Source organism: Ciconia boyciana, chromosome 1, assembly GCF_034638445.1.
Source record: "Ciconia boyciana chromosome 1, ASM3463844v1, whole genome shotgun sequence".
NCBI classification, from domain to species: domain Eukaryota; kingdom Metazoa; phylum Chordata; class Aves; order Ciconiiformes; family Ciconiidae; genus Ciconia; species Ciconia boyciana.
Window position 1 is genome coordinate 90464281 of NC_132934.1, and position 15217 is coordinate 90479497.

The window sequence follows — 15217 nt, forward strand, 5'->3', positions numbered from 1 at the left end:
CACCGCCCCGGCAGCGGGCGGGACTCGCCGCCGCCGCCGGGCTCGGTGGAAGGGCAGTCATGGCGCCGCCGCTGCTGCTGCTGCTCCTCTTGCTGTTGCCGGCCGCTGCCGCCTACCTCTGCTGTGTGCGGCGGCACACGGGCAGTGCGGGGGTCGCGCTGCGCCGCCGGGAGCCGGGCCGGGCCGAGGCGCGGGGCCGCAGTCCGCCGCGGGACCCCGTGAGCGCCGGGGAGGGAGCGGGGGGGCGGCCGGGCGGGGGGCGGCGGCGGGGAGCGGGGCCCGGGGCCCGGCGCTCACCTCTCGCCTCCTCTCCGCAGTGGGCCCCGCGGCTGTGCGGCACCGGGCTGCGCCTCTTCGTCCATGTGGCCAACACGGTGAGTGGGGCGCGGGGCCGGGTCACCGCCCGGGCCCGGCACCTGACGGCGTTGCGGAAGCTGGGTAAACAAGGCAGTAAAACCCGAGGTTGCTGGGGGAAACCAGCCAAGACTGCCGGGGGTTTCGGAGGGAGGGGGTCTCGGTGGGAAGGTAAAACTCGCGTTTGTTGGGAAATGGTAGGGAGGTCGTGGCTGTCTGCGTGGTTTGGGGTTCAGCCTGTTTCCCAGGCGGGGAGAGAGAGAGCTGGCCTCTGGGGTGAGGGTGTCGTGAGTGTCTTTGGGTGTGGAGAGCCTGAAGCCGACATCAAACTCAGAATACAGCCACCGCCAGCTTTTGTCGGACATGAAGAGGTTCGGGTCCTTCAGCTCTCCGAGTGGCGTTTTCAGGAAGGCGCTGAAGACAGCTGTCCCCCAGTGCTCTTCCTCGGGTGGGCTGTGGTGTGCCTTTGAGCCTGCGGGTTGATTCCTGCCGAGGCCGTTGTGGAGGAGACATGACTGCTGCATGGCAGGGTGCTGGGGGGAGAAAAGCCGGCGTCCTCTCGGCAGTGAGTGCCTTGCAGCAGCATCCACCAGAAAGCAGGTGGATTTTGTTGCTGCTGCAGCTGCGCCTTTCCTTTTGAGCCAGTATCAAGGTTAGGCACGAAAGTCTCATTTCAGCAGTGTGACCTGTTACAGAGAGCTTGGCGGCTGGTTGGGCCTGGAGTGAAAGCTAGTGATGGGCTGTGTTTATTCGTAAGAATACCTTACAAGTGGCTTTCTTCCAGGGTATAACAACCAGAATACCTTTTTATCCTTTGCTATGTGGCTGCTTCTGCTGCGTGGCCCTGGACTTGTTTCCTTTCCTAACATCCCTCTTAGAAGGGGGACGCGAGATTCTCAATCTCCTACAAGATTGTGCTGTTTTAGATTAGATGTAGATTAGGAGCAACGTGTTTTCAAAGAGAGACTGTAATTCTTATGTAATGTGTGAGGCAACATATCACTTCATGGATCTAGGAGTGTGAGCCTTGCTTCAGACTCGTACTGTATTTGTACATCCCTTAACAGGTTTTTGAAGTCCATTGTTGAGCTATTAAGACAGGCTAGAACAAGGCTGGTCAATTTGCGATTGCTGGTATTGCTACACTGGGAATCAAGGTATTCAAAGAGTCTTTTCAGCTGTCTCCTTACCATGGAGTCTCTAAATTTCCCATGCTTTTCTAAGTTGACTTGGTTTACTGCAGGAGCTGGTTGAGTGACAGGAAAGATCCTAACAGTGGGATAAACAAAATAATAATAAGCTTCTACCTTATCCAATGTTTGCATAATCTGCAGAACATGAAGAAAGTAATGGATGGGAGCTATATGGATGTCTCTTAACAGTGTTACAACCCGCAACTTCAGGCTTTCCGGGCTGAGTCAGGGAAGGACAAAGGCAGGAGAGCCAGAAGAATACACTCCTTATAATTATATAAATATGAGATGTGGGGGGAAAGCATTTCAGGCCAGTTTTGTGGCCTGAAATACAAGCATTTGTGCTATTTTTTACTTCATAGCATTGCATGCTCTCTAGGGTGCTCTGAGACTGCAGCAATTGTGAGCACATTCAGCATTCCTTGTCTAGTGAGGAAGGTGTTCGGGTCAAAGTAACTGCAAACCAATGTTTCTGCTTACTTCTAGGCTTTTGGACAGATCTGCTTACTGCCATTCTTAATAAGGTAAGAGTGGGGAGTTTTCTCCCCCTCCAAGTTTTGTTTTGGTTTTTTGTGTGTTGTTTTTTTTTTTTTTTTAAAAGGGGCTTGCATTGCATACCACTTACAGGTTATCTGAAATGACCTTTTCTAAGAGGGAAGCTGCATAACTTGATTGGAGAGTGAGCAAGATTGTCATAGATGTTGTTTACTAGATTATTGTTTTTTAACTACTCTGGTTTGAGTGGGTCTCTATCAGAAGAAATTAACCTTTTTTCATACTCGGGCAGGTGCACAGAAACCAAATTTGCCAGCTTGCCTCTTTGCCTTTCTGTTCATTTGCTAAAGAGCAGTCTTTCTTTCAAAGCTTGTGGATGTGTGAATCTGCTGTGTTTATTGGTGGTAAAAGAATAGTAGTAGTGGGGAAATGAGGCCAGACATGTTCTTCTTAATGATATTCACCATTTTAGGTCAGCCTTTTCTCCTCTCTCATTTATGTTTTTGTTTAGAAACTGTGCTTTCAAGTGTACATTGCACTAAGAGCCACTTGGGTAAGAGGTGTCAGGAACCTCAAGCTCACACTTGGCTCGTATAGTTTGCCTGTCATTTGATGGGTCATCTGTGCAGATCCCAAGACACTGAGAAATGTATTACACACAATTGGTACCCCTGAAATTTTACTTGGGGCATGGGCTTTTTGAGTGAATCAAACCCAGACGAGTGTCACTGCTGTTATATGGCAGATCATTTCATGACATCTATGACAAGGTCTTGACTTCCTTGCTTCATTACTTGTTGCAATTCCTGGACTCGTGCTGCAATCCCTGTTGTATTTGGTTGCAAATGAACTATGTTGAAGCAGGTCATGGAAAAGTCTGAAGAGGTGCTTGTTTTAACAGGATTAGTGCTTGAACATATGGTTTATACTACTTTCTCCTTTTCTTTTCCTCTCCATTCCTGTCTTTATTGATCTGTGGGTGATATGTCTAATTAAAGTGAATCAAAGACTTTCACCAGTTCTTTCCCAGCTTGGGTTTATGGAGGCTGGCTGGCTTTATGTCAAGAGGTAGGAGGCTTAACAAAGCCTTAACAAAGCAAGCAGAATAGGTTTGATGCTGCCTTTAGGAAAGGTGTGAGAGAGATTATCTTGTAGCTGTTGCAACTCCCTGCTGTGAGAGCAGACTGTTAAGACAAAATGTTCTTGGGTAAGGTTCCCTCTGAACAGTCTGAAAAATTAGTCATGGTAGAGCTTGCAAACTCTAGCAGTGACTCTCTTTCAGGCTGAACAACTTCTCGCTCATGCGTTCACTTGACATTCATGAAGATCCCACGTTTATCCCGGAGGTTGCTGCGGAGGTTATGGAAGACAAGCCTGAGGCTAAAAGCACTTTGGATATTATTGAGCAGCTGATAGATACAAGGTCAGTATGTGATGTGTAAGAGTGGAGTGGAAGAACACACGTCTTGGCACTACTATATTAGTGGGAAGCTTTCATTGTCAGTAATTTGGATTAAAATCTTTTTCCACGCCCGGCTACTTTACAAAACAAATTGTGCTGTCAGTTGTCTTTCCGTTCATAACTTACAAATTTCCAGTAGTTACAAGCAATGTGAAGTTTCTACAAGCTTCAGGGAGCCTGCTTACTGGGGAGAGAGACCAGTTCTGCCCTTGCCAGGACTGTGGTTGCACTATTAGAGCAGATACACTTAATGGTTGGCTAGCCAACCACATACATCCTGTTAAGTGAGTTTGCAGGTGAGCTGTTTCTTGCCTGCAAGGAATCTCAAAGAGAACACGGGTTGCTTAGAGGAGAGAAGGAATGCAGGGTATAAAGAAAACGGTCCACAAGAAATTAGGCTTTGTTAATTAGGTTGCTTGGTTAAAAGCCTGTTCATCTTCTTGATTGCAGCCTGTACTTGATTAAATCCCACTAGAATCCAGGTGAAACATTACTCAGGCTTGCTTGTCTCACTGAGGCTGATGCTGAGGTGGGAGCAGCTGGGCTGCTCTGAATGCTCTACCCATCTGGTTTTCTTACTTGGGGGCCTATCCAGTAGTTGCTGAAGACGTCTATGAGCTGCACTTCATCAGTGTCTCAGAGGGTGGGTTCTCTGTATGTATTGCTGCTTATAGCAAGACTAAGCTTGCTCCCTGCTTGAGTTCTTAAGCTAGAGCAAGAAAAAACTTTCAGCTCCTTCACTTTAGAGGAAGGGATGTATTTTCTGCAGGCATTGGTCAGGGTGAGTGCAGCCTTCTGGCTCTTGTGTTCTCAGCTCCACCAGTGATATATTGAGTATTACAGGGCAGGTTACTGGAGCCTTGCCTCTTCCCTGCGTAGCACATTACAGTGCCATATGCTGTCCTATTCCAGGGTATGGCTTCCAGTTTGGGTGATGATATGGAGACATCACAGGAGTAGTAATTGCAGCTAGCTCTTCAGATGATCTTACGTTCATCCTGTTGTGATGAGAAATGGTCTATTTCTTATGTGCTAGAGCCATTGATTTAGTTTTTAAGCAGTTCGCTGATGTGAATCTTTGTGTGCTGCATAAAGTCTCTTCCCCCTCCTGCACCACACACTGTATGTGCTGCTGGCTATCTGGACCGAACTTGGGACAGAGAGCCTGGGAGTAGGTTTACCAGTATATTCTAGCTATTCTGTAATGCTCCAGTGGTGAGTAGCAAATGTAAACCTGGAATAAATTCTGAACAGTTTAGTGACTGCTGTATTGCAGTAGAAATACGAAGCAACTAGAACATGTCAGCAAGACTGACCCCTTATTTCTGTGGCACCCTTAGTGTACCTGGTGTCTTGTATGTGTGCAAGGAGTCTGATAGAGTGTGAGCTGAAATGTGTAGGCTAGCAGTCCAAATGGTTACCAGCAGGTTTACTGGAAGTGAGTGATGTCCAGCCTGCATTGGACTGTGATACTGAAATCTGCACGTCTAAACCGAGGTGGCTTTGATGGTTCACAGTTGCCCCTTTAATCCTGTCTTTGCAGGTCTGATTCTGCTAGAAATGGGTTTAACTTCAAAGGGATCAAAGACTACCTGTACTGCTACCGGTAGGTGAAATTGTGGTCTGGGAGCAACCTGTCTCGTATGTTCCCCTGCTGTGGGCTGCTACTGTTCCACAAGCTCTCAGGCATCTCTTTGTTAGGATTGTCCTTGAGGTACTACTGTTTAGCATCACCCTTCTCAATCTTTTCCCTCTAATGGAATAATGAAGGAAAGCCAACAGGGTGAGCTGGCACAAGTTTTACAAGCCCTGCAAGGATATTTAAATAGTGTTTTCCTTGGCTTATTGTTAGTCTTCTCTGGGAGAGATTTCTACATACCTTGTTTGCCCAAACACATGAGTGAGAAGGAGAGGAAGGTTCATCTGGATGATGCGAGTTGCACATACTGTGGGTCTCTGAAGTATCCCTTGGTTCCCCAGCTGCTTGTGCTCCTGTGAGCAGTTTGACTGCTTTCACCAAGTAAATATGTCCAGCTCGGGAACAGCTGGAAGCACATCCCTGACTCTGAGATTCTGCAAGCTTTTGACTGCTCGGTAATTCCTGGTTGCCACTGGAACATGTGCCAGATGTGGAGTGCTCAGATAAATCCTCTTGCGCTCCTGGCACGTGTTCCTCAAGGGCCACCTCTGTCAGTAGGCTGTGGCCTTGGAGCAAAAGGCTGACACTGCAGTCTGGTGTTATAGGTGCACCCTGACTGTGAGGCTTTCATGTCAGCCAGAGATAGGATGTATTTGTGGTGTAACGTAGCCTTTTGCCAGAAGGGAGGGAAGGCCTGTTTGTTAAAGGTGGGTTATGACAGTACTGCTGGGAGCCCCTTCTTTGTAATGGGAGGCCTGTATAAAGGGGGCTGGCCTCTTGGTCTTAGCTCATGATACTGGGAGTTTCATAGCCTCAGGCTTTCAGGAGCTTGAAGGCTCTCTGTAAAGCTGTCAGCTGTCCTTCCCTGTTTATCTGGTGGTTCAGGAATATCTGGGTAACTCTCCTAGCTTCTGCCCCTACTGTGAGGCTTGGGGGTGGGCTGTGTAGGCAAATTCTCCCCTCAGGGAAGGGAGTCTCCTGTCTTGATGGTGTCAACTGTGTTGAAATCATCACCACACACAGATTCTTGTCTAGTTCTTGCTTACAGCTGTGGCAGCTGCCATCTTGCTATGTGAGAGACAAACCCTGTGTGTGGGTGTGGTGTGGGGGTCTGGTAACAAGGTCCCAACTTCTCCTGTCCTGTAGGAGTGGGAAGCTGACGCCATCTCAGGTAGCAAAGAACATCATTGCCATGCTGGAGGACTGCGACAAATCCACGCCCCCACTCAGAGCGATAGTGCAATGGGACCAGGAGCAAATAATGCTGGTAATATCTACCTCTGGTAGGAAAGGGGCCTCTGCCACCCCAAGAGCAGTAGCATCCATTAGAAGGGGCAGAGGCTCTTCTGCTGATATATTGCACAGAAAAATATGTACGTTTTTCCTCCCTCCGTGTGTAGAGGACTACAAACAAGTTTGCTTTCCTTCCTGCAAAGAGAGGTAGCATTACAGCAATCTATTTCCTGCTGGACGACTGTGTTTAAAACAGGACTTCTGTGCTTATGTAGCATCCATTAACATAGATGCTTCCAAGTAGTAGTTTCCCATCAGCATATGGTAGAAGAGGAAAGAAACTTTTATAGTTTGGCTTAGTAGAAGCCTCAGAGCACCATTTTTTGGTATCTGTTCTGATACTGGTAATGACCTTCAACTTGACTAAATATATATAACAGACTTTTTTTTTTTCCTCTCTGCAGATGGCTGAGGCCTCCACTGCTCGTTACAGGAATAAATGTACCCTGTCTTATCTGGATGGCATCCCGGTGTGTCTGAAAGAAGAGTTCAAAGTGGTGAGTTTCCTTGTCTAGCTGTCAGTTCATGCTGTAGGTGTGCAACCTGGACAACTCACAGTGACATGGTTTTAAGGCCAGCTCCTCAGCAGAAGCCTGAGAATATGTTTGTAATAAGGGGTAGTATGTGGGTTTGTAATGAGTAGGATTAACAAGTTTTGCCAGGCGAAGACAGATCTTTGGTACAGCAGACATGTTCCATATCTTGTACTGATCTCTTTAATCCATGGGGAGTAGCGGGTGGGGGTGGGAAACAAGTCCCTCTTATGATGAAATGAGAACGTATAAAAGCATCTGTAGTGGTGGGTGTAACTGTCTATATTTCTCAGGCACTGACTGCTCCACTGGCAAAGCATCCCTCTCTCCTTACCTTAAAGGACATACTTGTGTCAGAAATATGCAAGTTACTTTGAAAATTCCCACTCACAAGGAGTTTTGCCTGTGGCCTAACAACAGTTACCATTAAATACTCCTGGCAGTGCCATCAAGCTGTTGTAGGCTCTGCAGAGACCTACCCATACGGTGGGAGTCCTGTTTATGTACAGATTCTTCCATTGCTGCACTGAAGTGAAGAGTACTTAGCATACCCTGACAATGAGTCCATCTGGTATTTTGGCATCCATCTAATCTCGGTGCCTTGCTTCAAGGCACTGCAGATCTGAAATGTTGCAGCTCTGTCTGCAGAAAAATGAATAATAGAGCTCCTGTGTGCTGTGGGGCCAAGGTGACTGTTCTGCAGCCTCTGGGCATAGCAATTGCATTGCTGCACGGAGGCAGACTTTTTCACCATCCTTGTGTTTCTGCTCTTCTGTATCATGGTGTTAAAAGGATTCCTCTGCATGGGAGAAAGACCAAATGTTGCAGGGTTAAGTGTCTGTCCTAACAGAAACCAACACAGGACAAGTTGAAGAGTGAAGCTTCCTAGCCCTTACTTAACTCTGTGGGTCCTAATGTTTGGGATCTGTTGTGGAGTTGAAGTGTGCATGTGAAGCATGCACATGTGCCTGCCTACCTTGCCAGGGTTTTACAATTAATAATAAGGTGTCTTCTTGCTAAGGTACCTTACCATCACCGAGTGGGAACAGTGTACCTTGGGACAGAGCCTGAAACAGAAGATGCTACTGTGGCCAAGAAGCTGCGAGAGGCTGGGGCTATCATTATTGGGGTCTCAAACATGCATGAACTAGGGACTGGAACAACTGGATGCAACCCTAACAGGTAAAAATCCCTTTCCCCTCTCTTTCCCTGGGTCTAGAAAGACCTAAAAGCCTGTCCAGAACTCACAGGGAAGGGTACAAAAGTAGGGCAAGCATGTGAGAATAAAACTGACAGAAGCACCCTGTGCAGGGAGAACCCTGGGGGTATGAAAACCCAGCATTGTAGATTTGAGGGTCAGAGTAGCTGTGGAAGCCTGAAGGCTCCTGAAACCAAAGGAAGGAGAGGATCCAAGTGTCTGCTGAGTAAGGAACTTGGTTTGCCAGGCCTTACAGGCCTGGAGGTGTGAATGTTTACAGGATGAGTGGTAGACAAAAGCAGTGACAGAAGACAAATAAATAATAATCCAATGCTCAGTCACAGTAATGGCTAAAGGCCCAGAACAGTGAGAAAAGGTACAGTCATCTCAGGAGAATGTAGTGGTTTTATTTCCTAGCTAAAACAGGTTCACTGGAATTTGCTTTATTGTTGTGAATTCTCCAGCTATAGCCACGCTGAGAACTGCTATTCCAGAGCAGTGGTCCTCACAGCCTTGATAAGCCATGTGCAGAGCCATGCTTCGTGCATGTGCAGCTGGATGGAACTGGGGCTCCCCCTGAGCTGCAACAGTGTGGCCAGGCATTTTCTCACTTTGTGAGGTTGGCTGAATACTCCGCCGCCTGGCAAGTCTGTTTGGTGTCTGGGGACTGTGGTCAGACGGGAGACTTTGGGAGCTGCTGCTCTGGGATAAAGGGCAGAGCTGGGGATGCTGACTTGCTTGTCTGTAAGAATTGCTGGCCACCAACTGCTCTACCTTTTGGAATTTCATACTGCACTGTGGCATGCAGTAATGGTACAGTGCTGTCGCAGACAGAATTGCTGGAGTGGCATCCTTTCTCTTGCTTTGAGTGTCTCTTTTGGATAGGCTGCTTATGGTAACAAGAGATTGGACTCTGAGGCAGAAGTCTTTTTAGCATCTTATTTTCTAGGGACATAGCACAATCTGGGATGAAAGGTATCTCTTTACTAAGTGATCGGAATCCCTGAGCTGTGTTTCTGGATCTTTTCCTGCCCTGTAGTGCACGCGGTCCTTCCTCGGAAAAGATTCAACACTATTTGTCTGCCTCAGGTACCACAAGATCCCTAGGAATCCCTACAAGCCTAACCACTTCACAGGTGGGAGCTCCAGTGGGTCAGCAGCAGCTGTAGCAGCAGGTAGGTGGTCCTACATGGAGTTCAGGGGTGGTGGGAGGAAGGTCCTGAGCCAAAGTACCTCAGGCATTTAGTTTTTATGAGTGGGTTTAGAAGCTGGAGGGAACTCCTAGCTGAACAGAGAGCTCTGTGTGCTGTCTTGGCTACAGCTGCTGGTAGAATGGACAGGGCAACATGATACATCTCTGATCACAGGCCAATGTGTGGGTTTTTTTGTAGGTCTCTGCCCAGTGGCTATTGGCACAGATGGAGGTGGCTCTGTGAGGATTCCTGCTTCATTCTGTGGTGTGGTGGGGCTGAAAGGTAGAGCCTTTTAATCATAGAGGGGGTGTGTGTCTTGTCTGCTGTATCAGATAGAATGCCACAAACAAGTCGGGCACAGTCCATTAATTCCTGTCAAGCAAAACTCGACCAGAGAAATTCTGGAATGTAACACTCTGAGAGTCATGTAGGTTGGACTGGCAGAGTGGAAGTATTCTCAGTACTGGCTATTGAACAGATGTACAAAAAAACCTAACTTATTTGATTCAAATGCTAAACAAAACATGCTTGTTGCTTTTCTTTGTACCCACTCGTCCCTCTTCAATCTTCCTTCTCTGCTGGGAGGTGTTCCCAACATAGTTGGGTATCTGTAGTGAGTTGGTGAAAAGCATCTCCACCTATGATGGTTTGCCATCACCCCAATTATATGGAAAGGCTGTCACTGCTCAGATTTGTATCTGGTAAGTTAAACCTGGTAATAGGCTTGTATGAAATCAGGATGTAGCCATTCCCTCTTATCTCAATGTTACAAGAAGTAGCAATGCAGTTTTTGCAGTAAGAATTAATGTAATCAAGGAGAATGTGCAGAGGACGTAAGAAATGCACAGAGCACTGTCTACAGCATGGAAGGTAGCAAGGCAGGATTGTGACTTGGAAGAGGTGCTGACTTTTTGGAATGTTTTATCATTCCGAAGGATCTTGGCTGCTTCATCTGAGACCAGATACTCAGCCATTACTCTGTTTTTCCATCCTTCACATGTGATCAACTTGATGAATCTTGATTCATCTGAGGAAGATAATGATGATGATGACAAAAATGTAACTGGTCAGAAAGGCAATACGAGTACTTGCAGAAGACAACTGATGTTAGGCACGAAGTCTCACTGGTGAAGTGGGTGAGATCTCCCAGGGTGTGGTATCTCCTGCTATTGATAGTCCTGCCTCCTGCCTCTCCATCCTCCATACCATAGATGCTGCTTCTGCATATATAAATGCCTGTATTTCAAAATGTCCCTGCACATATTTCCCCTCAACTAAATAATTTCTTGTGGGGGAAAACAGTTTCACTATTTGTTGAGCGCATCTATTTCACTGATGAGACAGATTGTGGTCAGCAGAACAGGGTATTGAAAGATGAGTAACTGGGCTTTGAAACGACAGACATAAAGTGACTGGCAGGGTTGTGTTGCTTACCGACTGGGTGCACCAGAGCAATCTAGGTCAGATCTTACCAGCGACTGCTGGTATCTAGCTAACTGCCCATTTCTTTTTCTCTAGGTACGTTTGGGCGCATCAGTTCTCATGGCAGCTTGCCACTCTCCTACTCCACAGTCAGTGTAGGTAAGAGGACTTGTGCTCCACAGGGACCTTGCTGTGTGGTGTTCTCACACGGGAGGCAATCTGTGCCTACAAAAGACCTTGGGAGGAAGGTACTATTTACCCCTTGTCACAGTTTTATAACTGATCTCTCTTTCACAGGCCCTATCTGTACCTCAGTGGCAGATGCAGCTATTGTTTACAGTATCCTTGCTGAGCCGGATCCACTCTATCCATATGGTAGGTGAGCCCTCTCCCTCCCTGAGCCCAGGTGCTCTGCCTTCCTAGAGGTATCCTAGATAAAAGGAGGAACTCTTGTTTGTTCCCTGCAGGACTAAACCAGCCCAAAGCAACCCTATCTGGTATGTGTGTTCCTGACCTGAAAGGCTTAAAACTGGGAGTGGACTGGACATTTTTTAAGGTGCCTGTTCTCTGTCTCTCTGCTGCTTTGCAAAATGAGATTTTGAAGGAATTCAGTGCATTCACTGTTCTCTTGCCTGTCATCATTAGACCTTCTCATATTTAGTCCTATAATTGGAAGAGAATATAGCCTGGGTGAAAGCATCGACAGGGATAGATTTTTTTCCTAAGTCAGCCTTTTGAGTAAAAGTCTGTTGGAGGGATGAGTAAAGGTAATGACTGTACAGTTGATGGCAGTCTGCTTCCTCGTACTGTTGTTTCTATTGGAAGCAATGCTTCTGAACTGATTACAAAAGCCAGTTAGTTTAAAATCAAATTAGGAAAATTAGTGTATCCATTTGGTGACAATGCTGTGGCTGCTGAGTGGTATTTCATCATTCCAGTATAGAAACTGGGCTTGCAAGCTAGTACCGCTTGGCTATTGTAATGCAACCCCACAAATGTGCTCAGGATTTCTTCCGTAGAGGAAAATAAGGACTCTTTCTGGCTCTGTCCCAGTGCAGAGGAGGAATATCCTCTCCTCTGGAAAAGACGACCTTTCCTTTTCCATAGGGGTATGACCTGCAAGCTGTTTTCTTGGAGCAGGTGGTATAAGGCAGTCCTGGAGGGCTGTGTTTCACTGCCATTAGGGACAGGAGCAAGGAAAGCTCCATGAAGACCGAAGTCCTGGTGAGTGTGCTCACCAAGGAGAGGAGGGCAGTGATTAAAGTCTACTTAGTTCTTTCCTCTCTTTCTCTAGGCATGTGATGCTGAAGTCCTGTCCATCTGTGAGAAAGGTAAAGAGGAAAAGTCTGTCAGTCTCTTATTCTGTCTGATGTCATGGTATCACTTGGTGCTCCTCTTATGCATTAAAAAGATCTTGCCTCAAGTCCTTAAAGGCAGATGCTTAAAGAGGTCTGGCTGGACAAACAGCAGTAGCTTTGTGTTAGGGAAGCCCTCCTGACTGCTGAGGGTTAAAAAGCTTGGCAGTTGTAGGCTTGTTGGGTTACAATGGAAGAATGCAGTCCAGTGTGCTAAGCCTCTGTCTGTATAAAGACAGATCTGTGCTCAGTAATACTTACTCTGCAAGCTTTAATGGTAAAAGACTTTTAAGGGAGGGACTTGTTTCACAACATAAAGTTCAGTAGGAAAGACAGGGCTAGGTCTTTGTGATGTATCCAGTCCTCTGTTATTTCCTTGAAATCAGCCAAATGGTGCCTTTTAGGGTGGCTTTGTCAGATGTTAGACTAAGCAAAATTGACCCTGGTGAGTACTTGGGGGGGTGTGGGGGAGAAAGACTCTACAATGCCTGGTATAGTAATTGGCCTCCTATGCATTGGAGCTGAGATAGTTCACAGTATTCAGGCTTTGTTTGCCTGGATTTTCTTCAGCCTCCTTATTTCCATAGACACTCACGCTTCTACGTGTGTAGCATTTTCTTAGGAGAGATGCACCGTAAGCCAGTGAAATAGGCAAGCTTGGGTATTTATGAAGAAGTTGGGGTCAAAGAAAGGGGATTCTTTTTAGACTGCAAAAGATTCACTTTTCCCAAAGTATTGGTGTTCACCCTTGCTAAAGTGCATCAGGATTTAGTGAACCTGTACTGTTGACCTGGTCTCTTGAGTATCCCCTGGGTTCCTCTACCATTGTGGTTCAGAAGAGGCTTTGAATGGGAATCTCATGATGCTAAATAATCACTTCATGCTGATAGAATATCGGTCTTGTCAAGTTCTCAGGGAAGCATTGTCAGTCCACCTTTACTCTTTGGGATAACTGGGGGGCTAGAGGGAGGAGATGAACTTGGCCAAAATGTAGCAGGTATGTTAGGAACCTGTCTGCCAGCCCCTACTGGAACATCGAGATCTAGTTAGGCTGAAGGCTTTTACCTATGAGAAGCAGCTGCAGCAGTCTGCATGCCACATGATGCACTGAAGATGCTTGCCTTGTAATGGCCTATGGGGTCTCTAACTTCTCAAGCGGGTGGGGATTCACAGCCCTTCTATGAAGTCTGGTGAACTCAAGGATGCTGTCTGTGCTTTACCTGTTCTGTACTCAGCTGTGGAGCACCTGCAGAGTTTAGGAGCCAGCGTGGTTGAAGTGTCTCTTCCAGAGATGGAGGAAGTGCGAGTAGCACATGTAATCTGCATTCTCAGTGAGATGAGGGACTTCTTGCAACCTGACTTCAATAAACATTTCCAGGAAATGGTAAGTAGCAGCAGCTTGGATCAGTGGCAGTAGTTGTCCTGGCTGACACAGAACAAGTGTCATGTCAGTGAGAAACCTGAGGGTCTCCTGCTTTTTTTTATGACAAACCACCTGTTGGATGACTACTGATACAGGAGCGCAGACCTGGAAGAGAACTCCTGGGCTGTCCCACTCAGTTTCTTGCAAGCAGAGCCATGATTGATGTTTTCCCTTTCAGAATTTGGACACTCGGGCTAACCTGGCCTTGGCTTCCCAGTTCACAGCTCTGGATTATATTACGGTAAGGAACACACTCTGGTGAAGGCTGAAGGGAAGCACCTAGTGAAATTGTAAAGGTGGGGTAGAGGATTCTCTTAACCTCCCCATACACGTGGAAAGATACCGCCCAGCTGTACTGCCCTCTGCTGTGAAAGGTGGGGCACCACAGAGGACATGCCATGTGGGTTGGTGTCCTGCATGTAGATTCCAGGCTGCAGGAAAGGTGTCTTCTTTTGCAAAGGCATAGGCTCTGATGGGCAGAGTCTGACATCATCAAATATGAGCCTCATGAACCAAGAGGGCCCGGTCAGACAGTAGTCTCTCTGCTTGCAGGCAAATCGACAAAGAACTCGGAGCATGAGATTTTTGCGAGAGATCTTCACCACTGTGAACTGTATCCTTACACCAGGTATTGGCAGCCTTGCCAAAGAGCTCTGGTCCCCAACAGCTGTGTGGCGCATTTTAAGAACAGTTACTCCATTAACTCTCCTTCTCCAATTTTAAAAGCATGACTTTTGTGCAAAGACTTTGCTGTGCCTCAAGCCTTTAGAACGTAACGCAGCCTGGTTAGAAAGACTGCTGTCTATTTCTAGATTTGCTGTGTATTTCTAGACTTACTGCCTATATCCATGGCAGTGAGAAACTCCTTCTTGGTACTTGAAACAGGAGCTGCAAAGCCAGCACATTTACACAGGAGGGACTGCATATCTACTTATGTATGCAAATGTTCTTGATCTAAATAGAAACTAACTGCTTAATTCATAAATCCCAGTGACTTGATTGCGTTCCAGGGGCATGAGTTTGCATCACCAATGTATATCAAACATGTGGCTTTAATGAATTGAGCTGTTCCTTGAAGAAGTCACTGCCTGACTCTTCCTTTGCTCTTTAAGCACTGGATCAGGTTGCTCAGAGAGGCTGTGGAATCTCCATCCCTGGGGATACTCAGAAGCCATTCGGACATGGTCCTGGGCAACCTGCTCTAGCTGACCATCCTTGAGACAGAAAGTTAGACAAGATGACCTCCTGACGTCCCTTTCAATCTCAATCATTCTGTGATTCCTCCACAGCTGTTGCTTCTACTGCCCCAAGAATCTATGAATCTGACCTCTTGACTGGCAGCAGCGATTTGTCCTTCACAGTCCGGTCCATGAGGTAAGAAGAGTGCTGCTTGCACTATGTAAGCAAAAGTTTAGAAACAGCTCGATCCTAGCTGCCTCTCCCAAAAAAGGATGGCTTTGCTGCTGTCCCAAGGCAGGAATGCTGACAACAGCTTTTCCCCCAGGTTCATGCAGCTTGGTAACTTCACTGGGATTCCAGGCCTTGTGGTCCCCATTGGATATTCTACTGCTGGGCTTCCTATCAGCTTCCAGGTGAGCACTGGCTCTTTGTGAATGCTGGGTCACGATATCCCCAGCTGGCTTTGTCCTGAACCACT

At 47.0% G+C, this 15217-nt stretch overlaps 1 protein-coding gene across 1 annotated transcript in view; it reads left to right on the forward strand.

Moving 5' to 3' along the window:
• The window catches only part of LOC140660693 (uncharacterized), an 18889-nt gene continuing 3672 nt past the window's right edge, over nucleotides 1-15217 (forward strand). The window contains exons 1-19 of the mRNA XM_072881785.1: nucleotides 1-218; nucleotides 318-374; nucleotides 2034-2071; nucleotides 3325-3465; nucleotides 5048-5110; nucleotides 6290-6410; nucleotides 6841-6933; nucleotides 7991-8151; nucleotides 9257-9342; nucleotides 9559-9642; nucleotides 10879-10941; nucleotides 11080-11157; nucleotides 11250-11338; nucleotides 12077-12113; nucleotides 13373-13521; nucleotides 13739-13801; nucleotides 14113-14188; nucleotides 14850-14934; nucleotides 15065-15152. Of these exons, the coding sequence (XP_072737886.1) occupies nucleotides 60-218; nucleotides 318-374; nucleotides 2034-2071; nucleotides 3325-3465; nucleotides 5048-5110; nucleotides 6290-6410; nucleotides 6841-6933; nucleotides 7991-8151; nucleotides 9257-9342; nucleotides 9559-9642; nucleotides 10879-10941; nucleotides 11080-11157; nucleotides 11250-11338; nucleotides 12077-12113; nucleotides 13373-13521; nucleotides 13739-13801; nucleotides 14113-14188; nucleotides 14850-14934; nucleotides 15065-15152 (1731 nt within the window). The 5' untranslated portion in view covers nucleotides 1-59. The remainder of the gene's footprint in view (nucleotides 219-317; nucleotides 375-2033; nucleotides 2072-3324; nucleotides 3466-5047; nucleotides 5111-6289; nucleotides 6411-6840; nucleotides 6934-7990; nucleotides 8152-9256; nucleotides 9343-9558; nucleotides 9643-10878; nucleotides 10942-11079; nucleotides 11158-11249; nucleotides 11339-12076; nucleotides 12114-13372; nucleotides 13522-13738; nucleotides 13802-14112; nucleotides 14189-14849; nucleotides 14935-15064; nucleotides 15153-15217) is intronic.